Below are 24,497 nucleotides of genomic sequence, written 5' to 3'. Positions count from 1 at the left end.
AACACTGGATTCAGTTGGGGAATTTGAGATCTTTGTGACCACAGGCTAGAAAGAAACATATCTTTGTACTGATGAAGAAGTGACCCTTCTTAAAGGGTAACTTCAGTATTTTATAATCTGGACCCGATTTACCCATGGTTTTTGGTCTAAGTGACTAATAGGAGCTACAATTTTTTTTAAACATTGGTCCAGTATTTAGAGTTAGTGCTGCAGACTTAAAACAGGCTACAATGCAAGGACTCTAGGCATGCTCTCACCATCAATTTACAACTGCTTAAGTGCTTGTTTTTGTCACTGACAGGCTCAGATTGTTATTTTAGGTATTCGACAACATTATGGAAAGGATCCCCACAGAGATAGACCTTTGTTGGGATCGCCAATTCCACCAGACTCCATTTAAATAAACAGTCACTTTAGCATGTATAGATTCAGCATATTTTCACATCTAACTGTATGAATTAAGGGTTTATTAAAACCAAGCCAGAGTTGATGATGAATAGACTGGTGGGAAGACGAACCAGGACAGCTTACGAGTTTTATTTTGTTTCTGTCGTCTTTAAATGAAGTGTGTCTGGCGGAATTGGCGATAGCAATTTCAGGGCTGTTTCTGGTTAAACAAACAGGATCTTCCTCATCACCAAAATGGTCTATCTCTGTGGGGATCCTTTCCACAAGTTGTCAGACATTTAGACCAACAATCTGAGCCTGTCAGTGACAAACACAAGCATGATTGATGTTCCCATTAATCACTTAAGACACAAAAACAGTTTTTTCTTTAGGTTTCAAGGAGACAAACAACCTTTACTTCCATTATCTCTGACTGTCTCTGTGCACTATTGTCTGCTGAAACCTGCTCAGCAAGCTGATTTGATTCCTGTGTGTTGGTGAGTGTCTGAGTTGTAACACACTCAGGATCATGTCATGGGCATGTCAGCAGAGTTAACTGATGAATATTGGGTTATCAAATACTTACGCTCCTCACAGAGTCGGCCCATCCAGCCCTCGGGGCAAGAGCAAGTGTTGGGACGCTGACACACCCCGCCATTTTGGCACTGCAGCCAACACACCGCTGAGAGAGAGGACACACACACACACACACACACACACACACACACACACACACACACACACACACAAAGGCATATAGAATTTAGATAAGAATGCGTCTTGAAACACACACAAAACACATACTCTACATGTAGAAAGACACATCTTTATAAAATCTTCTTTCAGTGTACACATAGAGAGGAGCAAGATATTCAATCACCTTCCAGTGAAACAAGAGGAAAGCAGGTACAGCAGCCTCATGCACAACAACAAAGGCAGCATTCATAAACTGCAGATTAAATTCCTCCGAGCAACCTTACCAAAGACATCAACAGAATCCCACATGAGTGTGTGTGTGTGTGTGTGTACATGTAGACAGGAACGTGCACAATGTCAGCAGTAGCTGTTGAGGAACAGGCTAGCCTGGATCCAGCTCTGTTTTGCATGTAAAACGTGGCCATTTGAATTTCATGAATGAAGCTAGTGTTAGAGATATCAGCAATAGAGATGTCTGCCTTCTCTCCAATATAATTGAACTTGACACTTGGCACTCGGCTTGTGGTGCTCAAGGCGAAATGCCAACCAAGTCTTTGACTGACAGTTGTTTTTCGTCCTTTAATGGAGCTGGATCCAGGCTTTAGAGAGTACTTGGATATGAATCGCATGGTCACCTGTGAGAAAATGGCGTTAAGAGTGTACAGGAGGAGGAATCGGTTTATGTACAGTGCGGTCTTTTTAGGTTGACTACCTGAATCATGTCCTGTCCCAACCTTAAAGGAATGTTCAGACTTTTTCAAGTGGGGTTGTATAGGGTACTAATCCATAGTCAGTGTATAACATACAGTAGATGTTAGTCAACATGCCCCCAGTCTGGAGAAGCAGGCTGAAGTCTGACATGGAAGTTAAGCAGTCTACTCCAGAAAATGGGGGTTGGCAACAAAATGTATTTTAGTCACCTAAAAAATGTTAATATCAGTGTATGCCATAATAAGAGTATTTTTGCCTCCTGACAGGGAGGCCGTTAACAGCTTCAGTTCCCCATCTATGCTCTTGTCAAAGCCACCAGACTCCATTGACAAAAAAAATGGGTTTTCTCGGGTTTTCTCTGGCTTCCTCCCACAGTCCAAGGACATGCAGGATAACTGGTGACTCTAAATTGGAGTCTGGCTCTGAAAAGAGAAACTGCTCCACTTTCCAGCTACAAATCACTGTCTGACACTCAGGTAAAGCAGTGGTGATACTCCTAATACAACATGCACATAAACTGATATTGTTTTTTTTTGCTGGCTAAAATAAATTTTGTTGCTGATCCCTCCACATCACAAGATTGCTTAGCTTCCATGTCGTACTCCAGCCTGCTTCTCCAGATTGGGGGTGTGCCGACTGACATCTACCATATGTAATACACTATCTATGGATAAGTACCTCATACAACCCCACTTAAAAAAAATCTGAACTATCCCTTTAACTAGTAATGAGGAAAAAAGAACCAATAGCAATACTTCCTTGGCTCATACTTCCACATACTGTACACATGCAGTATGAGTAGGCATGAGAGGACAGAGAGAGCAGGCACAGAGATGTTAATAACCTCCAGAGAGCACTGTATCTGTTGAGGGTGAGGAGGAGCAGTCCAGAGAAGATTTTAAAAAGCGGAAAAGCAGCACGGCATCATGTTGCAAAAGGGAGAAGCAGGAAGTGTCCTGGGAAAAGGGGAGAGTCCCTTCTGTTAAACACAGAGGCGTGTTCTCTCTACCTCTGCATGTGGGAGGTGGCGTCCAGGTGCCGTTCTCCAGACACCTGCTCCTTCCAACGCCCTCCATGGCGTAGCCGCCAAAACACGAGTACACAGCCACGTCACCGAACTGGAACACCGCCCCCCGCACCACCCCATTGGCCACGTGGAGGGGGGGGCCACAGGACACCCCTGTACAACAGCCCAGATGGAACGACCCACGAGTTACTCACTACACGTCTGTTGTCTCTTCTGTCTGTCTTCTGCCTTGACTACTTTTTAAATCTTTAAATAACAGGTCAAATAAATTAACAACAGGTGCCTTTATTGTGTGGCCTTACAAGCCGATGAGCAAATCAATCTTCTGTTTGAGCAAAGACGAGAGTTGCAAGTCTACAGGGAGTGCACAAAATAGAAGAAACACCTTGCAGTGTACAGCACAATAGCAGCTTATAATGTTTAATGCTTTCATAAAGTCTTTCCATGAGTCTTTATTCGACTCTTTGCTCAGTTTTTGAGGCCTACAATTGTGCCTCTATCCTAAAGAAATACTTCACCCCCCAAATGATCATTTGTGTATCAAAAATCTGTGTATCAATTACTCACGCGTGAATAAAACTTCGTTTTTCTCACATGCCTCTGGTGAATGAAGAATCAAAAAATTAGGAACATTCTTGATGTCTTCAAAGTCAGGTGCCTCCAAAACTGAGCCTCCAGAAAACTGGTGCGTTCGTGGAGCTTCTATATTGTATTGCAAGGTGTTTCTGTTATTTTGTCCACCCCTTGTTTATCTTAAAAAGAATACTGAATAGGAAATTGTGCACTGCAGAATAAGAAATCTGTCCATTGAGTGAAATCAAGCTGTGTTTTCTGTGTCCGTCATTACTCGTGAAGACAGCGAATTTCATGCAAAATATCCAAATGTGTCAGATACTTTGGGGCTGGACAATCAGTGGACGACCCCTCGGGGCTGAAACAGGACTAAAAGGACTGCAGTGAACATGCACAGGAAAATTAACACCATGCAAACACAAACAATGAGCCATGGCAACGTAAGCACCATTGTGATGCATATTCAGGACAACTGCACGCAAGAAAGATCAGAGGATTATGTGACAAAGGTTGCCATAGAAGCTGCAGAGGTGCCCGTAATTATTCCAGCATACAGGACACCAACAGCGTTTGATGCAGCCCCGTTTGTTTTGATAAAAGCGTGATGAGAGAGGCAACAACAGAGGGACTTCTGCTGACGGATTTGAGCCCACAGCCATGCGCGAGCAGAGAGGTGTAGAGAGAGGCATGCAGAGCTGTGAAACATCACATTCACAATTTTGAATTATCTCATGAATTATGACACCATGTGCTAGTTTGAGTACATATTGACACCCTGATAGTTACATTTGATTGATTTTCCCAAACACAGCTAAATCACACGAAGCTGATCAAGGAAATATGGAAACACTATACTGAACAAGATCATTAAAGTTGGGGTAGGCAGAAACAAAACTTTACTATCAAAGATGACAAAAACAGAAGATAGCAGTTGCATTTTAAACAGTAAACTTTTTTTTAAACATATACATATATATATATATAATTAAATTGAGAAATCGATTATCTGTCAAGACTAGGGGCCAGGCTTTGTAACTGGACGGACTACGTGGTCACATCTTTTAGGTCTGCGATTTTAAACTTGTTTTAAATAAAAGACATACTGTACATTTGCAGTAAAGCTTTACCAAAGAGGACAATATTTCCTCCTTTAAATCAAATACCTACTTTCACACACAGAGCTGATGGGGCTCCAGGTCAGGTCTGGCCTGCAGGTGATGGTGCCGCTGCCCTTCACCTGCTGACCTTTGGGACAGGTGACGGGGACTGACTGTCCGACACGGAACTCCTGCTGGGATCCGTTCCTGCTGCCGTCATCCCTCCAGCCAGGAGGAGCCGGGCAAGACCTCGCTGCAAGGAGCACACATGACGGATTACTGGCTGATGAAGTTTCGTTATCCAGTTGACACACTGAATCTGTGAGCAGTATTATTTCCTAAATGTTTACTAGTGTTGTCACGATACTGGGATTCTTAACTTCAATACAATACCTTAAAATTTATGAATATATCATTCTATTTTTGACACCAAATTGACATTGAAGGCATACAAGTTGACGTTTTGTAGATAAAAACAAATGTCTGTAATAACAGAGCAAAAGTTTGCAAGTAATCAATGTAGTCCGTAATTTTCCGTATTTATTTCTGTGGTGGACTGCGTAACCCCCTCCGTTTATGACACATCCTCGATTACGCAAAACTGGTTTCAAATATTCAGATTCAATATGTATAAATAAATCAATATTTTTGACAACACTTAACACAAAAACAAAATGTTATAACTAATGTTAGCTGACATCATGCCAGGCTGTGTGAATGACTGCACCTCTATGGCATCTTTCTAGTCATCTTGACCACTCAAAGCACTTTTACACTACTGAGTCACATTCACCCATTCACACACTGGTGGCTGACGCTGCCATACAGGGTGCCACCTGCTACTCAGTAACCATTCACACGCTCTCACACACCGACATCGGGGATTATTTGGAGTTCAGTATCTTGCCCAAGGATACTTCAACATGCAGGCTGGAGGAGCCGGGGATCGAACCTCCGATCTTCTGATTGATTAAGACTTTTTTTAAAAATGAGTTTTAATGTCTTCCACTTCTTGTCGTATATCACAGTGGTTCCCAACTGGTGGGTCGTGGGTCTGTTCTGAAAGGACCGCAAGTCGTGTTATTGTTAAGTGCAGAACTTCAAAACAAGCTCTTTCACACTTTCATTTTTATTGGTCACACAACACGAGGTGATTAAAATCAAATCAAGAACAGAGCATTTCTATATGAATAACGAATGGTTAAGTGTCTGTTATACTGCTTGGCGCTGTGCTGCTCCATCTCAGTCAGTGTCCGGAGTACGCTCTGCTGCTCCACGAGTGTTTCACAAAGACGGTATTCATTGCAGAGCAAGACTGCATTGTGTGCAAAGAGGTTGCATTTAGTTTCAGTTACTTTATCTGCCCCATCTGTATACTGCTGTTATTGACTGCTGTTACTGTGTGCTGCTGTACCTGTTGTTGGGCACAGATGTACATGTTTGGTGTCAACAGTATATTCAAAGAAATGTATTTTATGTCCTCAAGGTGTTTTTGACAGCAGCATTATTTCTATTCAGATATGTTTTTGACATATAAAGGAGGTTCTTTTGAATCAAACTAATTTGCTGCACGTAAATGTTTCTCAGATGATAAACACTGTAGGTTTCATATTTACACATATCCTGACATAAGACTATAAATGTCTACATTCCACTGAACTCTGACTCACAGACCAGTTTGCGGCACGGCTGTGCTGTAAAACAGGTTATTAAACTCAGTTGCAAAGAATTTTAAGTGGGGGCTTTGTTCACACGGTGTTGCAAATGTTTGCCAAATGCACAGGAATTTATGATTTAGCAACTGTTAAAGAAAGAAGTCAAACCTAACAGGAAGCCACAGTTGTAGGTGGGAGTAAATGTCATTTCACATCCGTTAAACTTCCCCTGTACTTTGCATGCATGTTTCTGTGTGTCTCTGTCTCTCACGTTGGCAGGTGGGAAAAGTGGAGCTCCAGGCGTTGCCCCCCATACACACCACGAGTGAATCTCCCACCAGGCTGTAGCCTTTATCACACTGGAACTCCACAGCGCGTCCTGTGATCAAGTTGTGCTCTTGGACTTTACCGTTCAGCATCTGTTTGGGGCTGTTGCAGCCTTTGGCCACTGACATGAGAGAAAATGATAGACAGTTAAATCATGATTCAGAAAGTCTCGTACATCGCACTACATTCAGGTAGAGCTGTCAACAAATAAACTTTTAATCCATGGCTCACTGGCCATCCTCCATACCTTCACATGTAGGTGCTGGCAGGCTCCATGTGCCGTTGGCCAGACACACAAGAGTCTTGGAGCCAACAAGCTGCAGGCCGGCGTTACATACATAACTGGCATTGTGTAAGTAAGTGTCTCCTGTCATCTGGACCTGTGCATGTTGTACTGAGGGTGGAGACCCACAGGACTGTGCTGAGGAGACAATAGACGAGCATTTACAACAAAGGTGTGGTGGGACTGATGTATGTGTGCACAGTGTAATGAACAGGTTGCACAACATAATGAGGAATTCTATAAGCCCTACAATGCATGGCCTAAAGTGCATTTAGGGCGTCTTCAACTCTATGTATGCTAGTTGAATGGCATATAATCTGCGTTTGAGAAATACAGACAGCTGCCGCCTGCTGGTGTGGCGAGTTTTTTGCTCTCACACACTCACAGAATGCACATGCTAGCTGGCCATTGGCTGTAGTCTTTGTGGTGTGTTTTTGTGCAACCTTCTGGCATGAGGTGACACAACAGTCAGCCTTTATTGCCACTAGTTCTTTGATGTCAGTTTGGTGTGTCTGCGTTAGGAGCAGTAATGTCAGCGCAGAAAATATTGTGGGACATTGGAGCAGCAAAACTAAAAACTGTAGTTGTAAATCTGACAGAGGAATAAACTTTCAGCTTTGCTCTGTTGACATTTCAAAGAAAGTAATTAAAACTTTCCTCATTAATGATGTATTATTTCACCCACCGCACCTTTCCACGTGTTCCTGCGTGTGTAATAAGCATATGGAGGCACATCTTACCATCTTAATTAAGCGGCCTTTATTTATCATTCTATTTAACCTGTAAATACCTGAAAAATTGGTGTGTAATTTGTCAAATTTAATGCATTAAAGCGCCCTTTAAACTGCAGGAAAATACTGCGCCATTCTGCCATTTTACACCAGGTTTATATTTGGTCAATGGTGTAATCACTTTCTGCTGCCTAAAACTAGCAATAAACCAATGAGGCGCCTGACCACACTTCATTTTAAGATCTACACGCCAATTAGCGCGCAGATGGGCGCAAGTTTGTTGTCCTCTGTATTTACGTCGCTGTTAAACATCGCTAAAAAATACCTAAAATTGTGCAAGTAGTCAATGTGTGCGATGTGTCCTGTCTTTGTAGTTTAACACTCGTAATGCATGCTTCTGAAGACAAGATTCACAACAATAAGATTGAATATTTGATATTCTTAAAGACATTTCATGGCCCGTCCCTCATGTAAACAAACCTACCAACACACACTGGCTGCGTGCCGCTCCATGTTCTGTCTCCCTGACATGTCTGGATAGAGTCTCCCTGTGACAAGAAAAACAAAGTACAAAGATATGATAACAGCTGATGAGATTAACGCAACAAAGTGTATACATATCGATCTGTGCAAATAACAGAAAACAAGATACAGTTAAGATCTGTGATAAAGATTTTTTCACATTACGCTGAAACAATGAACCTTTTTTTAACATTTTAAATAGTTTATCTGCTTTACAGTCAACTGTAAAGCAGATACTCTTCTTTGTGTGTGTCGTCAGTGTATCAGTGTTATCAGGAGTAGAGTGACTCAGCTCCTTCTGTTTGCTCCATAACCGTACACTCCCATTGATTGCTGAGAAGTCACGTGATTTTCTGTAATCTGACTGTCAGCCGTTAGCTCAGCCTGTTGTCTGAGAGCACAGTGCAGGAGAGGAAATAAAGCCACCTGTTGTATTACATCTTTTAGGAGTTAATAGACAACCTGGAAAAATTATTATCTCCAAATTTTGTTTGTTAGTTGTCAGGGGAGGTGATTCATAAGCCCACGTTTTCTAATCTTAGCTGTGAAACTCCACAAAAGGAAACGTGGTCTGATGAGTTGTACCTTCATGTCAAAGCCTGGCAGGCAGGAGTACATAATAAAGTCTCCATAGTTGTAGCTGTCCCCCTCGGCGACACCGTGAAGAAGAGGAGGGGGTTTTGCACAAACCACAAGCTGGCAGGAAACAGAGGATATGCTCGGAGCCCAGCCTCCACCCAGCTGATCAGATGATACAACAGACAGGACAGGAAAGAGCTACATTATTGATGGTTTCTAATTGACATGTTCAGTGGAAAAGAGGACAGATAAAAGAGGAATTTCTTCATGAGTCACTGCAAACCCATGATGGTCATACTTGTAGCCTTAAGACCTTACATATAGGGAGGATTTCGAAAGCAAATGGGGGGTGTGGAAGAGGGTTAGCAAGAATGACGGCTACTTCTTTGGATCTCTGTGACAATGGACAACATTTTAAACACTACACTCAATCAGTCTGTAACAGCAAACAGACTGAAACATCTGCACTTCTCTAAATCTCTTGCCAGTTATTTAAGAAAGCTGGTCAAAACAGCTTCACTGTATGCACATAAAAGGACCAAGAACATCCTGTTAACCATTAATCAAACAGGTAGTCACATTAGGATTAAGAATCTGAGACCCGAATAAATAATTGACCAACACCTTTCCTACCTGACACTCAGCGAGTGCTGACCCCTGCAGGTGGAGACCAGGAGGGCAGGAGAGGGTGACCGTGCCCCCAACAGGAGTGAGCTCCTTCCCAGTGACGACCAGATGGGGGATGGTGAAGTTGGTGGGGAGCGGGCAGGGGGTGGGGCTGCACCGAATGCTGTGTTTGGACCAGGTGCCGTCACTCTGGCAGGAGAGGGAGGCTGTCTGTGTGGCTAGACTGTACCCATCCTCACACCTGGAGAACCAGAGGGAAACACAGGAAAGTGAAGACAAGGGGACGTACATGAGAGAAACTTAACGTCCACCACAAAGCAGTTAGTCTTTAATATGGATCTTAAATAAGTTTGAAAAATATATAGTGCAGAGAATCAATCATCATTACTAATGGTACATTAGTGGTGTTACTAAAACAGTACAAATGAAATCCTTTCAAAATGGACGCTTTTAAAGTTCCCGAGAACAAACATTTCAAGTGTTAAAGGTTTCTGTATTTGCAGCTTCACTCTCCTCCTCCATGTCTGCCCAAATCACGTTACCTTGCGAGGTAGCTGGATTTATAAGATCACATGAGAATCATGAGATCATGCGAGAATCCAGCACTAATCTGCCACATAACCTTGAATATAGCTCCCAGAGTATAAACGGTATTGCCAAGTCTCTACTAGTGGACACATTTCTACCGTGCCTTGCTCCATACTGTCACGTTGCCCAACCCTAAAGCACTGTGGTGGATAGTTTTGTCACAAATGGTTAATAATTACAATATTTACCTGTATGTGATCTGGTTTGGGAAGGTGAAGGCGTCTCCAACCACCTGAGCATGAGAGACAGTTGGAGGTTTTCCACAGCTCATAGGCTCACAGCTGATCCTGGGTTCCCCCCACCTGCCGTCTCTTCCACAGGAGAGGTGTGGGGACCCCTTTGGCTGGTAGCCGGGCCGACACCTGTATATAACTGTGTCTGGGAAGGTGGCACTGCCGCCCTGCAGGACAGCGTTAGGAACTGTAGGCGGGGCGACACTGCACCTTCCCCGGCCACACACAGGCACACCGGGGCTCCACACCCCTCCCTTCTCACACACCGCCTGAGAGGGACCCAGCAGCTTGTAGCCATCGTCACACTGGAAGTGCACTCGGTCTCCGCAGGCACGGTCGCGACCCAGAACCACCCCGAATTTCACCACGGGAAGGGCACAGACACAGGGTCGACACTGAGGCACCGCGCCCACCCAGATGCCTTGAGCGGAGCACCGCAGGATGGGATCCCCAAATACCTCGTAGCCGTCGAAGCAGACGTACTCCACCACGTCGTCGTAGTTGAAGCTGGAGCCGTTCAGGAAGCCGTGACTGATGTCCTCAGGTGGATCACAACTTATGATGTCACAGTGAGGAGCAGGTTTGTCCCAATGTCCGTTGGACTGACAAATACGTGTTGGAGTTCCGTTAAGTGTGTATCCCTCATCACATTCATAGTTTACCTTGCTGTTGAGGCCAAACTCTGACCCCAACACACGCCCGTTAGGTACTGGCGAGGGTTTGCCACAGCGGGCAGGTACACAGGTAGGAGACTCATGGCTCCAGGTGCCATCAGCCTGACAAACACTGATAGATTTCCCTTGTAAGAGGAAACCGGGCTGACAGCTCAATTCTATTTCATCATTATAGCTGTACTCTTCTCCTTTAAAAGTGATGTCACTGGGGACTTTAGGAGGACCGCAAGATACTGGCTCACACCGAGGCTTAAGCCCATTCCACTTTCCATCTGCCTGACAGGCGATAGTGTCACTACCCTTCAAGACAAATCCAGGACTACACTCATAGTGCAGGACCTCAGGATACACAAAAGCACCGCCGTGAGCTGTGCCATTAGGGATAGTGCCTGGGTCGCCACAGGAAACAGGTCGACAAACTGGGGCGTCATTCGTCCACAGTCGACCTGACACACACTGCCTCACAGGCTCGCCCTCCAGCTCATACCCATCCTCACAAGTATACTTGACCATGCTGCCAAGGGAGGTATCAGTCACATTTACCCAGCCGTGCTCTGGACCAGGTGGTGTTTCACACTCTGCTGGGACACAGGACGGTGCCGTGCCATTCCAGCCTCCGTTCTCCTGACACACCAGCCTGGTGGGGTTTGTGAGGTCGTAACCTTTGTGGCAACGGTACTCAATAAACGTCCCATGAAGGAAGCTCAAGTCCAGAGGTGTGGCTAATGTTCCAATGTCAGAGCCTCCTCCCACCCTAACATATTCCCCAAAGTCAATGTGAGGAGGCAGGCCGCAGTCCGAGGGCACGCAGACAGGAACAGAGCTCGACCAGCCAAACTCCTCGCAGGTCAAATGGTCCTGGCCGACTAGCTGAAAGCCAGGAAAGCAGCTGTAGAAAATGGTGACACCAAAGCTATGATCCTGGCCCTCTACGAATCCGCTTTCAATAGGCTGGGGTGGGGTGCAAGATATCTGCACGCAAGTAGGTGACTCATTGTCCCACTCCCCACTGGCCAGGCACTTCAGAGTCTCTGGACCTTGAAGACGATAACCACGACGGCAGGAGTAGGTGGCACTGTGACCAAATTGGAGTTTTGTATACATGACCTTTCCATTGGCTACCTGTTTTGGGATTGAGCATTCAATTGGGCGGCAAGAAGGCACCCCTCCAATCCAGAGTCCCTTCTCTCCACAGAGGACAGTGGAGTTGCCCACCAAATTATATCCAGTCTTACAGCTGTACAGTGCTTTGCTGAGGTACATCAGACCCTGGACGTCAACAATACCATTAGAAATCTCCACAGGCTGAGGGCATTCAACTGGGATACACTCTGGGTAAGGACTGCTCCACTGCCCGCTGGCTAGACAGGACACAGAGCGTTCAATTCTTAACGTAAAACCATCCATGCACGTGTAGCTCACCATGGTGCCAAAAGGAAATGGCGGGGAGGAAGAGGAAGGGCCACCGAATGATACTTCAGGAGGTGGGCCACAAAACACCTGCTTACACACTGGAAAGGTGTCGTTCCACTCCTGGGACGGAGTGCAGCGGAGGATCCGCGCCCCCTCAAGGACGTACCCGTCCTCGCAGGATAACTCCACTGTTCCAGATTCAGAGTCCAGGCCCTTCAGGACCAGGTGGTTCTCCTCCAGCGGCGGCTCTGGACACTGCACCGGTGAGCAGCGAGGACGCCTTGACTTATCCCACCTTCCGTACTTCAGACAGGTCCAGATGGCATCCCCGACCAGCTCGTAACCCTCATCGCAGACATACTGCACTTTTCGGCCCACCTGGAATTCGGACCCCTTGTAATGTCCGTGGATGATGTCAGGAGGAGGGTCACAAGTCAAAAGGACGCAGGTGGGAGGGTCGTTGTTGGTCCACTGGCGGTTGGCTTGGCAAACTCGCTCTGGACGACCAAGTAGCCTGAATCCTGCATTACAGGCGTATGTCACCTTGCTGTTGAAGGTGAATCGACCTCTGCCCTATAGTGCAAAAAACAGAGTGATATATTATTAAAGGGCAGCTCAATTTTTTAATTATTTATCATATTGAGGATCATTTTGTAGCTCTAAAAAGATCTCTAAGTCTAGGTCTAAATATGCATTTAGACCCCCACTGACCCCTAACATGATAAGCAGTTACAAAAAATGAATGAATGAATGAACATTAACTTCACGGTCTCGATAATAATGAAATAGCACCATCTTCCAAGCTAACACTTTCCCATTAAACTCTGTTCCTGGAAATAAAGATGTAATTTGGACACAAATATTATCAAAAATGGAGACCAAGCTCTGAGACAGTTATCTAAATTTAAAAGCAGCATGTGGCTAACCTGGATGTATCCATTCTTGAGTGAAGGAGGCGGGGGGCAGGACACAGGTACACAGGTAGGCAGAGCTCCTCCCCACTCTCCATCGGCCTTGCAGGTTCTCCTCTTCTCCCCTCGGATCAGGAAGCCCTTATCACAGCTGTACGCCACCACAGCTCCAAAACTATAGTTCGTTCCGCTCACATAGCCCCGATCAATGCTGTCAGGCTTGGAGCACCTCACCGGCACACAGCCGATGTCATATGGCGAAGGCTCCCACTCTCCTCCCATCTGACATCTCAGTGTGGCTGTGGTGTTGAGCATGAAGCCCTCCTCACATTTATAGCTCACTTCAGTGTTGCTGGCGTATTTGGGTTTGTTGACTGAGTCTAAAATCGCATGGGGTAGCTCAGGCGGACGTAGGCAGAAGTTTGCGATGCAGCGGGGGGCCTCCATGCCATCAGGGGGCGCCCACACACCCTGAGCATTACACACCATCTTAGAGTTGTTGCCAGCAGTGTATCCGTCAGTGCAGTAGTAATTAGCAGTGTCTCCAAACAGCTGGTGGCTCTCATAGGGTTCAGCGTGGTCGATGGCGGGCGGAGGGCCACAGGAGCGGGGGACACACTGGGCAGAGCTGTCACTCCATTGGCCACTAGGCAGACACTCTCTGGTCTCTGGGCCAATCAGAGTGTAGCTGTGGAGGAGACAAACGATGTCACAGCTTAACAGAACAATTTACTTTTTGACATGTTATAATAACTGCATAGATTTAACCACATTTACCCTTCTTTGCAGACATAGTGCACCTTGTTTCCCAGTTCAAAGTTCTCTCCTATGGTCACGGCATCCCTCAGGGCTGGAGGCTCGCTGCACAGGACGTTCACACAGCGGGGGACAGGCCGGCTCCACTCGCCTGTCGCTTCACAAACCACTGCCATGGAGCCCTGTGGTCTTCACAACAACACACTAATTAGTTTACACACTCACAATACTGCAATCACAGTGTCACAGAGATTTATGGAGGACAACCTGTGAAACAAATAAATCACAACTGATGATTTATACAGAACAGTTGAGACATACTGTTTTGCAGTGAGTCATGTGAATTGTGTAGTCCCCATTAGTTCCTGTGCATTTCTAAGTTAGTTTTGTGCTGTTTAATTATAACGCACTGAGGCAATTTCATTCTTGCTTCAGCTTTGTGTCAACTTCATTCTGTTAAGCAGTCATAAAGACCTGCTATGCAACAAATCATGGCACTGAATGACATGGAAAACTAACTCATTATTTTGACATACTAAGTCATTACTTTGAAAAACTAACTCATTATTTTGACATACTTAGTCATTATTTTGAGATACTTATGATTATGGGATGCTAACTCATTATTTTAGGATACTAACTCATAACCAAGTCACTATTTTGAGACACAAAGTTAATATTTTGAGATACTAAGTCAATATTTTGAGATACTACCTCATTATTTTGACATACAAAGTCATTATTTTGAGATACTTACTCATGATTATGAGATACTAACTCATTATTTTAGGATACTAACTCATAACCAAGACATTATTCTGGGACATAAAGTTAATAATTTGAGATACTAAGTCGGTATTTTAAGATATTAAATTGTTATTTTGAGATACTACGTCACTATTTTGATAAAGTTTCTCATTTTATTGACTTACAGGATCTTTTATTTTTCCGTCACACTGGCAGAAATGGACTTCCATAGTGAGCACTGCAGTTGACAGTAATGTATCCATACCTGTATCCTTCAGCACAGGTATATGTGACAGTGGACTGGTATGTGTTTGTGTTGAGCGTGTAGACGGCGTTTTCCACAGTTGGAGGCCCCCCGCAGGTCACTGGGTGACAGACTTGTGGTGTCCCGCTCCACCTCTGACTAGGGAGACACTGGAACTCATAGGGAATCTGCGGCAAGAAGCCCTTCATACAGCTGAGGTGAAAGAAAACAGACACAGAGGTTAACAGGAAAGTCTAAGCTTGTAATGTTTTATTTGACATGTTTGTAACACCTTTTGTCATGTCTCCCACTGTTATCATTACAACATGGTGTTGTACGGGATGCAAATGATACCTGAAAGTCACCTTGCTTCCATAGGTGAAGTTGTCTCCCTTCATGACGGAGTTCTCTGGGACGATTGGTGTCGGGCAGGAGAGGGCTACAGTGCAACATCACGGACATGATTAGTAACTGCTCTTCTCTATCATTTAATATTCCACTAGAAATCATAACATGACTAAATGCAAGTGTAGCAACCTTTATCTTCAGAGTGAGGAACCTCTGTACACATTTATATGAGGAAAGACAGTTTACAGACGCCTGTCAGTGTTATTGATGAAATGTAGATTAGACGTTGGCAAAGACTTAGAGACAAATTACATTTTAGAATGATTGGATAAAAGACCCACACAGGAAAGTGTTTAAGTGGATCAAAGTCAAAGGGGTGTGACTGAGAGACATTAGTGAATGAAGAGGAGAACTAGTTAAGAGTGCGCTTTAGTGATTATATACTGCACTTCCATGAAGTCAGGGGGCTCACAAGAAACAGATTTTTAACAAGAAAGGCCCGTATCAAAGCTGCAGAGGCAGAGATATCCCCCTGACACTTTTAAGAGCTCCAAAAGCACTGCATCCTACATTACCCGTAATTATACCCTCCCTGCCTGGTATTTGTCTATGTCTGTCCAACTCCACACCCACATTTCATGACACAGGCTTTCTGTTATAAATCTGAATCCCTTTTCAGACGTGGAATATGTAACATTCATATATCTGTTCAAGGAGCTGGATATGACATCCAGAGCATTATTAAAGCAGTAAACATCTAGCTGCTTTGTAGAGATATCGTGGAGTAATGGTATCCTGAGCAGAAAATAAAGTCACACTTGCTCTGTGTTTGTGGAAACCTGAGCATCTCTGTTCTTTGCTGTGGTAGACAGTCTGGCGGCATGAGCATGTAAGTGCATGAGAGGTTGTGTGTGCTTCTGAAAGTCAAGGAAGGATCCTGAAATGGCTGAATTTGAAGGAGTCATCGAAACCTGCTAAAGGACTGTTCAAATGTCAAGGGTCCTTTGAATTCTACCTAGCTAGTGCTGAAAGTGATACAGAAATGTCACTTGGTCTGACCGTAGTAAGACTGTCTTTATGACTTTTGTGTAAACGTCAACAGGGTGCTTATTAAGACATAAATAACCAGTTAAAACAGGCAGAGATAAATATGATGACATCATCAAGGTTATCTTCGCAGGTGTTGGGAATAGAATGATTTTATGCATTTTACTATCAGTTGTGTTTCACTATATAAGTTTTAGATGTGTGAACAATGAGAATACTAAGATGATTTCAGCTGATCTGAATGTGTTTGCTTTGCAGAAGCGGAGAAGTACAGGAGAGGAAGAGACATGAAATCTGAGGAGCACATACCGCAATGCTTAGATAATTAGTTTCATATATGGTAAAAATAATAGAAAGTGATGTACAGATAGTAAGGTACAGCACGTGTAGGGAGTTGTGTTGTTCTCTTGTCTTTCAAAACAGGAACCACGCCCCCACTGTCAGCGGGAAGGAGTCAGATTAACACGAGGCAGGGGCGTGGTGTGGTGAACAGCGTAGGTCTGGCGGATGAACATACGACACAATTGGACATGTTCATGGATTCTGCTGTCGCCGTCACCCAGTCTAACCATAGGTTTTTGTCTCCGTAGCCTGTGGCCAATCTGACTACGTCACTGCGGGTCAATTTAGAGTAGTCAATGTTTATCACGCCTGTGTTCTGTTGAGGTTCAGGCGCCTTGGTTCCATTACTTGGGGATACGGTGGTATTAGTAGGGGGAGGATTCAATAAGGTTAGTTTAATTAGTCCCATGGTATCGGTGCCACTGTGGTCTACTCCCAACACCAAATACATTGTGGTGTTGGTGCGATCTCCACATTTGGTGCGGTGCCTAATTGAGTTTGACCATGGGTTTGTTGTGAGATTATACACACTTAGCAATATCGGATTCTGCTTATGGGAGCCTGGAAGAGGCTGAAGCTGCTGCCTCTGTATCTTTATCTTTTTCCCAATGTCCTGTCCTCCTACCCTATATGGTGGTGGGTCCCAAAGCCCAGAATACGTCATCACATCTCTCCATCTTCCACACAGGCTTGAAAGGGTCACAGAAGACATCATACAACGGTTTTCACATGAAAATACCACTCCTTGCCGGAACATGTCTGTGGAGTGAAAAGATTTTGGATGGAGTGCAGATCGCTTTTTTTTTTTAAATTTAAAGTTTTTCACTCAGGTAATGCTCACACCATAAGTTCAAAGCATGCTCAACCCAGAATGCATCTGTGTATGCGCACACACACTATTCTCTGTGAAAAATCGGCTGCTGGGAGCTCAACAATGGAGCTTACAAAGTACTTTCAAAAAGAAACAGAGCAAGTGATGAGCAATCTGAGTCAAGCTGGGTGAAATTGGAGCACAGAGCAACATTGAGAGGAGCGGCCTACAGCAGCTTTAAGCAGGGGAGCATGAGAGAGGAGCAGAAATTTTCACCACTCCACTCGGCTCACATGCTCTGCACCTTGCACCACTGACTCTCCCAGCCATACAGCCTCTACATCGTACTTTCAATACTTAGGTACCAGTACTGTGTGATGGAAAATTCTGGTATTTGGTATTGCTATGATGTATGATGTGTGTTGCTCATTTAACCCCTACTGTGACAGCAGTGAGAGACACCAAGGTCACGAGCCAGGGAGGCTCAGACACCAAGATTATGAGCCAGGGAGGACAACAAGTGTCCTTGTTAGTCTCAAGAGATGTTGTGTTTTAGGAATGTCAAGGCGCCACATATTTTGACTGTTGATGTGCATGTGTTATGGGAACTATAAAGATAGCAGGGCGAGGAGACTTGCTAGGCACTCGCTCACTGACTGACTGTTCATGCGGTTGTATGTGTGAGTGCCTCCATTCATGAATGCTTATTAAAACTCAAGAAAGACAGCCGACGTGTGAAGACTTTTTCTTTAAACTGTTCATTAAATAGTAGTTTTGCCACCACAAAATTGGCGACCACGAAGGGACCTCATCTGTGAGCGGATTCTGGAATTCTGGACTGAAGGCGTGAAGACTGTGCGCACAGCAAGAGCCGAGGCTCTTACACCTCAAACTCCCCCACAAAGGAAGGTTGAGAGTGAGTGAGTGAGTTTTGAGGACTGCGCAGGGAAAGTCTTTTCCACCTATTGTGATAGGTTGGCAGACATGCCAGGCACCGTTAGCTGTTTTTTTTTCTTCATTTCCTTTTTGTAAGTCGTGCGCGTTTTTCGGGTAAAGGTAAAAAAAAATTAAAAAAATAAAAAAAATTAAAAAATCCTTTAAAGTGATAAGTTTGTGCATTTTTTGAGATTGATTTTTGCTTCCACAAGTTTGACTTACTTCTAATACTAATAAGAAAATATCTGGACAGAGCAATACCTCAAAAAGGAAAACTGAGCCTTGTTATGGTGCTCCTAACGTGAGATTTATGGAGATTAATTATGGAAAGGAGAGCGTGGCTCAGCTAGATCTGTGGGTCAATAAGTGCTGTTTCCCGAGAACAGGCAGCCTGAGTGTTAAACAGCTCGAGGCTTTAGAGGTGAGGTTGACAGACTTAGAAAGATGGGGTGTAGAAGGGAAGTTTGGAGGTAAGGTCAAGTTTCAGGCAGATTGGTCAACTTTTAGTCGTTGGATGAGGGAAGCCAAGCATAGGCAGGGCCCCACAGGTTTCCTGGTGCAGTGTTCGAAGCTGGATTCGGACCCTGACTCAGCTCCACCTGAACGGCCTCCACCGTTTGTTGAACACCACGAACCGGAGGGAGCAGCTGGACTCTCTGAATCAGCGCTGCTTACAGAGACATTGTTCTTCGGCTGATGACAAGATTGAAAACGGAGTTTCCTGTTCGTTTGGACTGGGAAAAGTGGTGGCGGTTAAGCAGGATGCAAATGAAACTATCTCTGCCAACGCTGATTTGAATCTTTGTAGATGGATCAGCTTCGAGAGACCCTAGCACTGGTAAAAATGTTTCAGGTTTTGTCGTCACAACACTGCAGGAGACAGTGATCGCACATCCTTTGTCATCCTCACATTCAGCTCAAGCGGCTGAATTGGTGGCTCTGACAGAGGCAGAAGAATAGGGATTTCATAACTTTAACGGGAGAAACTATTGCTCATCATGTGCAGCCATTGTCTTTAGCCTTGCGTGCTTCCTCACTAACCCCTGCTTCTACTCTTACAGTCATGGCTACGGCTGAGATAACAGACCTGCAGATAAGGGCCTTTCCGGCAGAGAAGGTCATTTAGAAAAAAGCAGGATATACTGTGGTTGATAAAGTGTGGACAGGCCCCGATGGCCTGCCCTGTCTCCCTCGCTATCTTTTTCATTTCTTTGCTAAATTGACACATGGTTTAGACCACATGTCAAAGGGGGGAATGGTTGATGAAGGAGGTACTGGTTTACAAGAGGGTTTTCCAGTTATGCCACAGAATTCTGTAAAAGATGTGTGATATGCTCCATGAACAATGTGGGGAGGGGTATCAAATACCACAGGCTGCACATCCACCTCCAGAAAGACCTTTTGATCACTTGCAAATGGATTTCATTGAACTAACACCAAGCAAAGGGAAAAAAGTTTGTTTTGGTGATTGTGTGCATGTTTTAAATGGGTTGAAGCTTTCCCCACAGCTAACCAGGACGCAGCAGCAGTGGCAAAAGCGTTGATGACTCTGATAATTCCTAGGTGGGAAATTCCAATTGGTGAGTTGGTGAGTATTGATTTGAGACAACATTGCGCATATTACCCAGCCTCTGGAGGGGCATTTGAGAGAGAAAATGCAACTTTTAAAACAAACTTGTGAAAGTGTGTAAGGAGACTAAGATGTCATGGACAAAAGCTCTAGAAGGAGGAGCAGAAATGGATTCAGTCCATTTGAGATCTTATTTGGCAGACCTCTCAATACTGCGACTGGGCCTGTTAAAAGGCAGTTGCCAGACACTGGTCACTGCGAGGATGAAATGTTATGATATTGTGCAACCTTGTCCTCTGTTTTGTCTGAAATCCAGCAACAGGTGAAAGCTGCCCTGCCCAAACCAGCGGAAGGGAAGCTGCATGATCTCAATGCAGGCGACTACGTTGTGGTGAGAGATCTGAGACAAAAGAACTGGAAAGCTCGCAGGTGGAACTGTTCGTTCCAGGTGCTTTTGGTGATGGAGATGGCTTACTGACATCCAGTGATGGATATGGATCGCTCAGACAACACGTCTGGGTGTGTGGCAAACATGTTCATCAGGCCCTTCAGCCTGGATGGTGTGGCAGGTGCTACTTGGCTAAGTTGCTGCCTGCTGTGACTATTGTTCCTGATTTGACTCATTTTCACAGAGACTATGATCACTACTACCCACCGCACAGAGCAAGACGAGCTGCGGTAAGGGTGGCCCCTGTGGAGAAGGGTTTTGGGGGTCTCCTGCGAAGGTGGGGAACAGTAAACAATGCACACAAGATTGATGCTGTAGCTGTGGACTTGGAAAATCTCACAGGCAACGTGGCAACAGGATTTAGCTCACTCACACCAGCAGTACAGGGCCTCAGAAATGCGGCTCTGCAGAACAGGATGGCTATGGATTTAGTCCTGGCTAGCCAAGGGGGGTTTGTCATATTGTGGGTACTGATTGCGATACTTACATACATACATACATACACACATACATCACTGATAACATGACACATGTGGTTGCTCATCTTAATGACCTGTTGCATCTGGAGAAGAGCTGTGACACTGAACTTGTAGCAGGTATGGACCGGTGGTCCTGGTTTTCTTTGAGTGGATGGAAAGCGTCATTATTGCATCTGTTTGCCCCTGTCATACTGGTTCTGCTGATGCTGTGCATTTTTATGTGGTGCATCGTTCTCTGTGTGAGATCTTTGATTACATCAATGGTATCATCTTCTGTAGGGCGCTACGTGCAGATGGATCTGTGGACTCCTCCTTACAATTCACAGGAGTCACTCGCTTAAGTTTTATTCTGATTCACATTTATGTGTTTTAGTTTAGAAATGTTTTGATCATTAAAGTTGATTCAATAGGAGGTTGATTAGCAAATCACATTTTTACATTACACTCAATTTATTGTTTTGATTTTCACTTTCATTTTTCTATTTTCATTTTTATTTCTCATTTTATTCATCTTTATTTACTTTTATATAAACATTCGCATGACAGTCAGTAAAGCAATGTGTTTCCTTTATTGATTTTACTATTGTGTATTCTCATTAAAGATGAAATTTTTCGTTTATGCTTATCTTGCCTTAGCTTAGAGTGTGGCATAAGGGATTTTTGCCCTCATCATATAGAGGTTTTTCCCTTACGAGGTAGAGTAGTTAGACGGTCAAGTCTTTTACCTTTTTCCTGCGTCAAAAGGGAGGGGGATGTTTGGCTTGTCCATGCTTATGACCTGTGACCTCTGCCTGCTTTTCCACACCTCTGATGTTCAGAGTGAACTGGTGGTACCGGCGTTTGGCTGGTACAGGTAGAACTCGCAAGACATAAGGTAGTAAGATAATTTTCCATGCTTATGGTTTAGCATGAGAATGCTTAAAAGGGTGGAATGTGATGGAAAATTCTGGTATTTGGTATTGCTATGATGTATGATGTGTGTTGCTCATTTAACCCCTACTGTGACAGCAGTGAAAGACACCAAGGTCACGAGCCAGGGAGGCTCAGACACCAAGATTATGAGCCAGGGAGGACAACAAGTGTCCTTGTTAGTCTCAAGAGATGTTGTGTTTTAGGAATGTCAAGGCGCCACATATTTTGACTGTTGATGTGCATGTGTTATGGGAACTATAAAGATAGCAGGGCGAGGAGACTTGCTAGGCACTCGCTCACTGACTGACTGTTCATGCGGTTGTATGTGTGAGTGTCTCCATTCATGAATGCTTATTAAAACTCAAGAAAGACAGCCGACGTGTGAAGACTTTTTCTTTAAACTGTTCATTAAATAGTAGTTTTGCCACCACACTGCGTTTGCACTCCTTAACAGCAGTGGACGATGGAGATTTTCCACCTCACACAATGATGCAACTGACTCGGTGTGTGCTTGCAAAAAACCTCAACACTGTAGCCACATGTTGAGCCATTAGTGTGTCCTCTGATGCAAGAACATCAATTATTCAACTCCTGTTTTTGTTTGAGGAAAACAGTCAAACTGAAAGTCAACTTCTTTGACTTTGCCAAAAAACATCACACAGCTGCTTCCTATATTTCAGATGACACACAACTTCACTCTCAGCTGTAATCACTGCACTTTCAATATGACAATCAGCAGAAAGAGTAACTGATTTACTCAGCTCCCACAGGCTGAGGGAAACACAGCCTGTGAAAGCTGAGTAAGTCAGTTCCTCTTTCTCTATGAGGAAGAATGTGGCCTCGAGCCAAGATGGAGGTGCTGCGGTGGTCAGGCCTTTCAGCTGCTGCACAGTGGAAGACAAAAAGACAGCTGCATATATAATCACCCCTTCATAGTGCTTTGCATAATGTGTGTGTGTGTGTGTGTGTGTGTGTGTGTGTGTGTGTGTGTGTGTGTGAAAAGTGGACATGGGTGTGTATTTGTTTGCATACGTCTGTACTATTTGCTTGTGTGTGTGTGTGTGTGTGTGTGTGTGTGTGTGTGTGTGTGTGTGTGTGTGCATACACATTACCCGTGTGTGTGCCTGTGTGTGTGTTTCCTGAAGTGTGTCAGTACCTCTGCTATCTGCATATCAATAAAAGACTGCGATTACACGTGTGTAGCTGCATTTGTGTGTTAATCAGATGCTACTGGCTCTAATAGCTGGAGGCTTTGATAAGGAAACTCCTTTATCATATAGAATAAAGAGCAGTTTAATGGCCACAATAGTAATGAGTCCCTTTTATGTACATGTATGTTTTATGCAACCTGTGACATTCATGCTCTGTTCCATAAATAACCACCATGAAACTGTGTGAAACAGAATCTCTATTTAGCGAGAGGCTGTGAGCAAAAACCTGTGGAACGCATGAAATGGTAACACTCATATGAGTGCTGTGAATGTAGAACGGGAAATATCAAAAATTGAAATGTCCCTCCCTGACATGCTTTTCTGGTCACACAGCTTTATTCCCACACGTTGTGAGTTTGTGTACGTGATCACTAGGTTACTTTGACACCACGATGGCACGACATGTTACTGGAAGAAATGTATTATGTCAAGTTGTGTATCTCACTCCAACACATGTAAAGGATGAGACTGAATTCTATAGTTTCTTATCTTTGTGAAATCTTTTGAAAAGACTGACATCCCTGTCCTTTCTGTAGCGCTCAGCCCCAAGCTCAAAAATATTTATCCATGTTTTTAAAAAGGCTCAGTATTTTTCCAAAACAGTTGGGCACTGTAGTTTTTTTACTCAATCAGGAGTAAATAGTGTATTTGTTGGAGACTATTTTCAGCCACAGATTAATGCACAATTCTAAGTATTTACTAGGCGACAAATAAGGCAATGTAGCTCCCTCTTGCAATACATTATTGATACGCTGGTGCCAAATATTTATATCTATATCAAATGAATGAGGGTGAAGTAAATGGACGTTAAGTAACTTGCAGTTAAGAGAACACTCACAGGGGTAAAATGGCAGACAGTGCAGACAGCAGGGGAAAGAAATCAGAGAGGCTGAAACGCCAACTTCAGCCTTTACAACGCAGATGGGAAAAACACAATTTATAAAGACAGCTTGATGTGCAAGAACTGTCGGGAAAGTAAAGTACACAGGCAACACAATGGGTGTGCACTGCCACCTGATTCGTCACCATCGTGCTCTCACCACAGAGACAGCGGCCAACACTACCATAGCTGTTAGTCAGCACACAATGAATACAATGCGTGGAGCAAAGCCTGTTATGTCCCCGAGGGCTGCCAGTATTATAAAGTCCATGTACAGTAGTAGTGTTAAAGAGATACTAAGCTTAGACTCATCTTGGTTTCCAAACTGTGTGAAACCGACACTTTTGCCTTTTTAGGGCTATTTTTCTCCTTCAATTAGACACTGTGATGTATCGTAGACTACCTCGCAACGTATCAATTATCTCAGAACGGCTGTCTCATGATAACATCGTTGCTTTGGGCAACATATTGTGATATCATATCATAGTTACTCTGTCATTCTCACCCTTGTATTTACAGCAGCAGGAAGATGCATGCAGCCTAAATATAGTGAAGATACAAACTTGTGAGAGCAAGGTAATGGTGTGGCTGAGGATTGACTTTGTCACGTGAAACTTGAGAAAAAAAACCCAGGTGCTCTTGAGGAAAGGGGTAAAGCACATGGTAAGAGAAAATAAACTTACGTCACTCGTGTGTGGAGCAGGAACAAATGCTCTTGAATGAAGGTAAAAA

At 44.2% G+C, this 24,497-nt stretch overlaps 1 protein-coding gene across 5 annotated transcripts in view; it reads right to left on the bottom strand.

The window, feature by feature from the left end:
• Nucleotides 1–24,497, bottom strand: part of svep1 (sushi, von Willebrand factor type A, EGF and pentraxin domain containing 1) — a 146,472-nt gene that overhangs the window by 8,141 nt on the left and 113,834 nt on the right. For 4 of the 5 annotated variants that reach the window (XR_007448653.1, XR_007448651.1, XR_007448652.1 and 1 more), the window contains 13 exons: nucleotides 15,136–15,220; nucleotides 14,803–14,994; nucleotides 13,812–13,979; nucleotides 13,050–13,722; nucleotides 9,992–12,696; nucleotides 9,222–9,456; nucleotides 8,595–8,750; nucleotides 7,972–8,035; nucleotides 6,721–6,894; nucleotides 6,418–6,594; nucleotides 4,562–4,744; nucleotides 2,804–2,974; nucleotides 974–1,069 (listed from right to left, as the gene is read on the bottom strand). Coding sequence is in view for 1 of the 5 variants with exons in the window: in XM_049568935.1 (XP_049424892.1) it covers nucleotides 974–1,069; nucleotides 2,804–2,974; nucleotides 4,562–4,744; nucleotides 6,418–6,594; nucleotides 6,721–6,894; nucleotides 7,972–8,035; nucleotides 8,595–8,750; nucleotides 9,222–9,456; nucleotides 9,992–12,696; nucleotides 13,050–13,722; nucleotides 13,812–13,979; nucleotides 14,803–14,994; nucleotides 15,136–15,220 (5,079 nt within the window). In the remaining 4 variants the exon portion in view is untranslated. The remainder of the gene's footprint in view (nucleotides 1–973; nucleotides 1,070–2,803; nucleotides 2,975–4,561; nucleotides 4,745–6,417; nucleotides 6,595–6,720; nucleotides 6,895–7,971; nucleotides 8,036–8,594; nucleotides 8,751–9,221; nucleotides 9,457–9,991; nucleotides 12,697–13,049; nucleotides 13,723–13,811; nucleotides 13,980–14,802; nucleotides 14,995–15,135; nucleotides 15,221–24,497) is intronic. The other variant, XR_007448654.1, reaches the window with a different exon arrangement.

Source organism: Epinephelus fuscoguttatus, linkage group LG23 (genome assembly GCF_011397635.1).
Source record: "Epinephelus fuscoguttatus linkage group LG23, E.fuscoguttatus.final_Chr_v1".
NCBI classification, from domain to species: Eukaryota; Metazoa; Chordata; class Actinopteri; order Perciformes; family Serranidae; genus Epinephelus; species Epinephelus fuscoguttatus.
The sequence above is the reverse complement of the archived record's forward strand: the minus strand, read 5'-3'. Positions and strand labels throughout refer to the sequence as shown.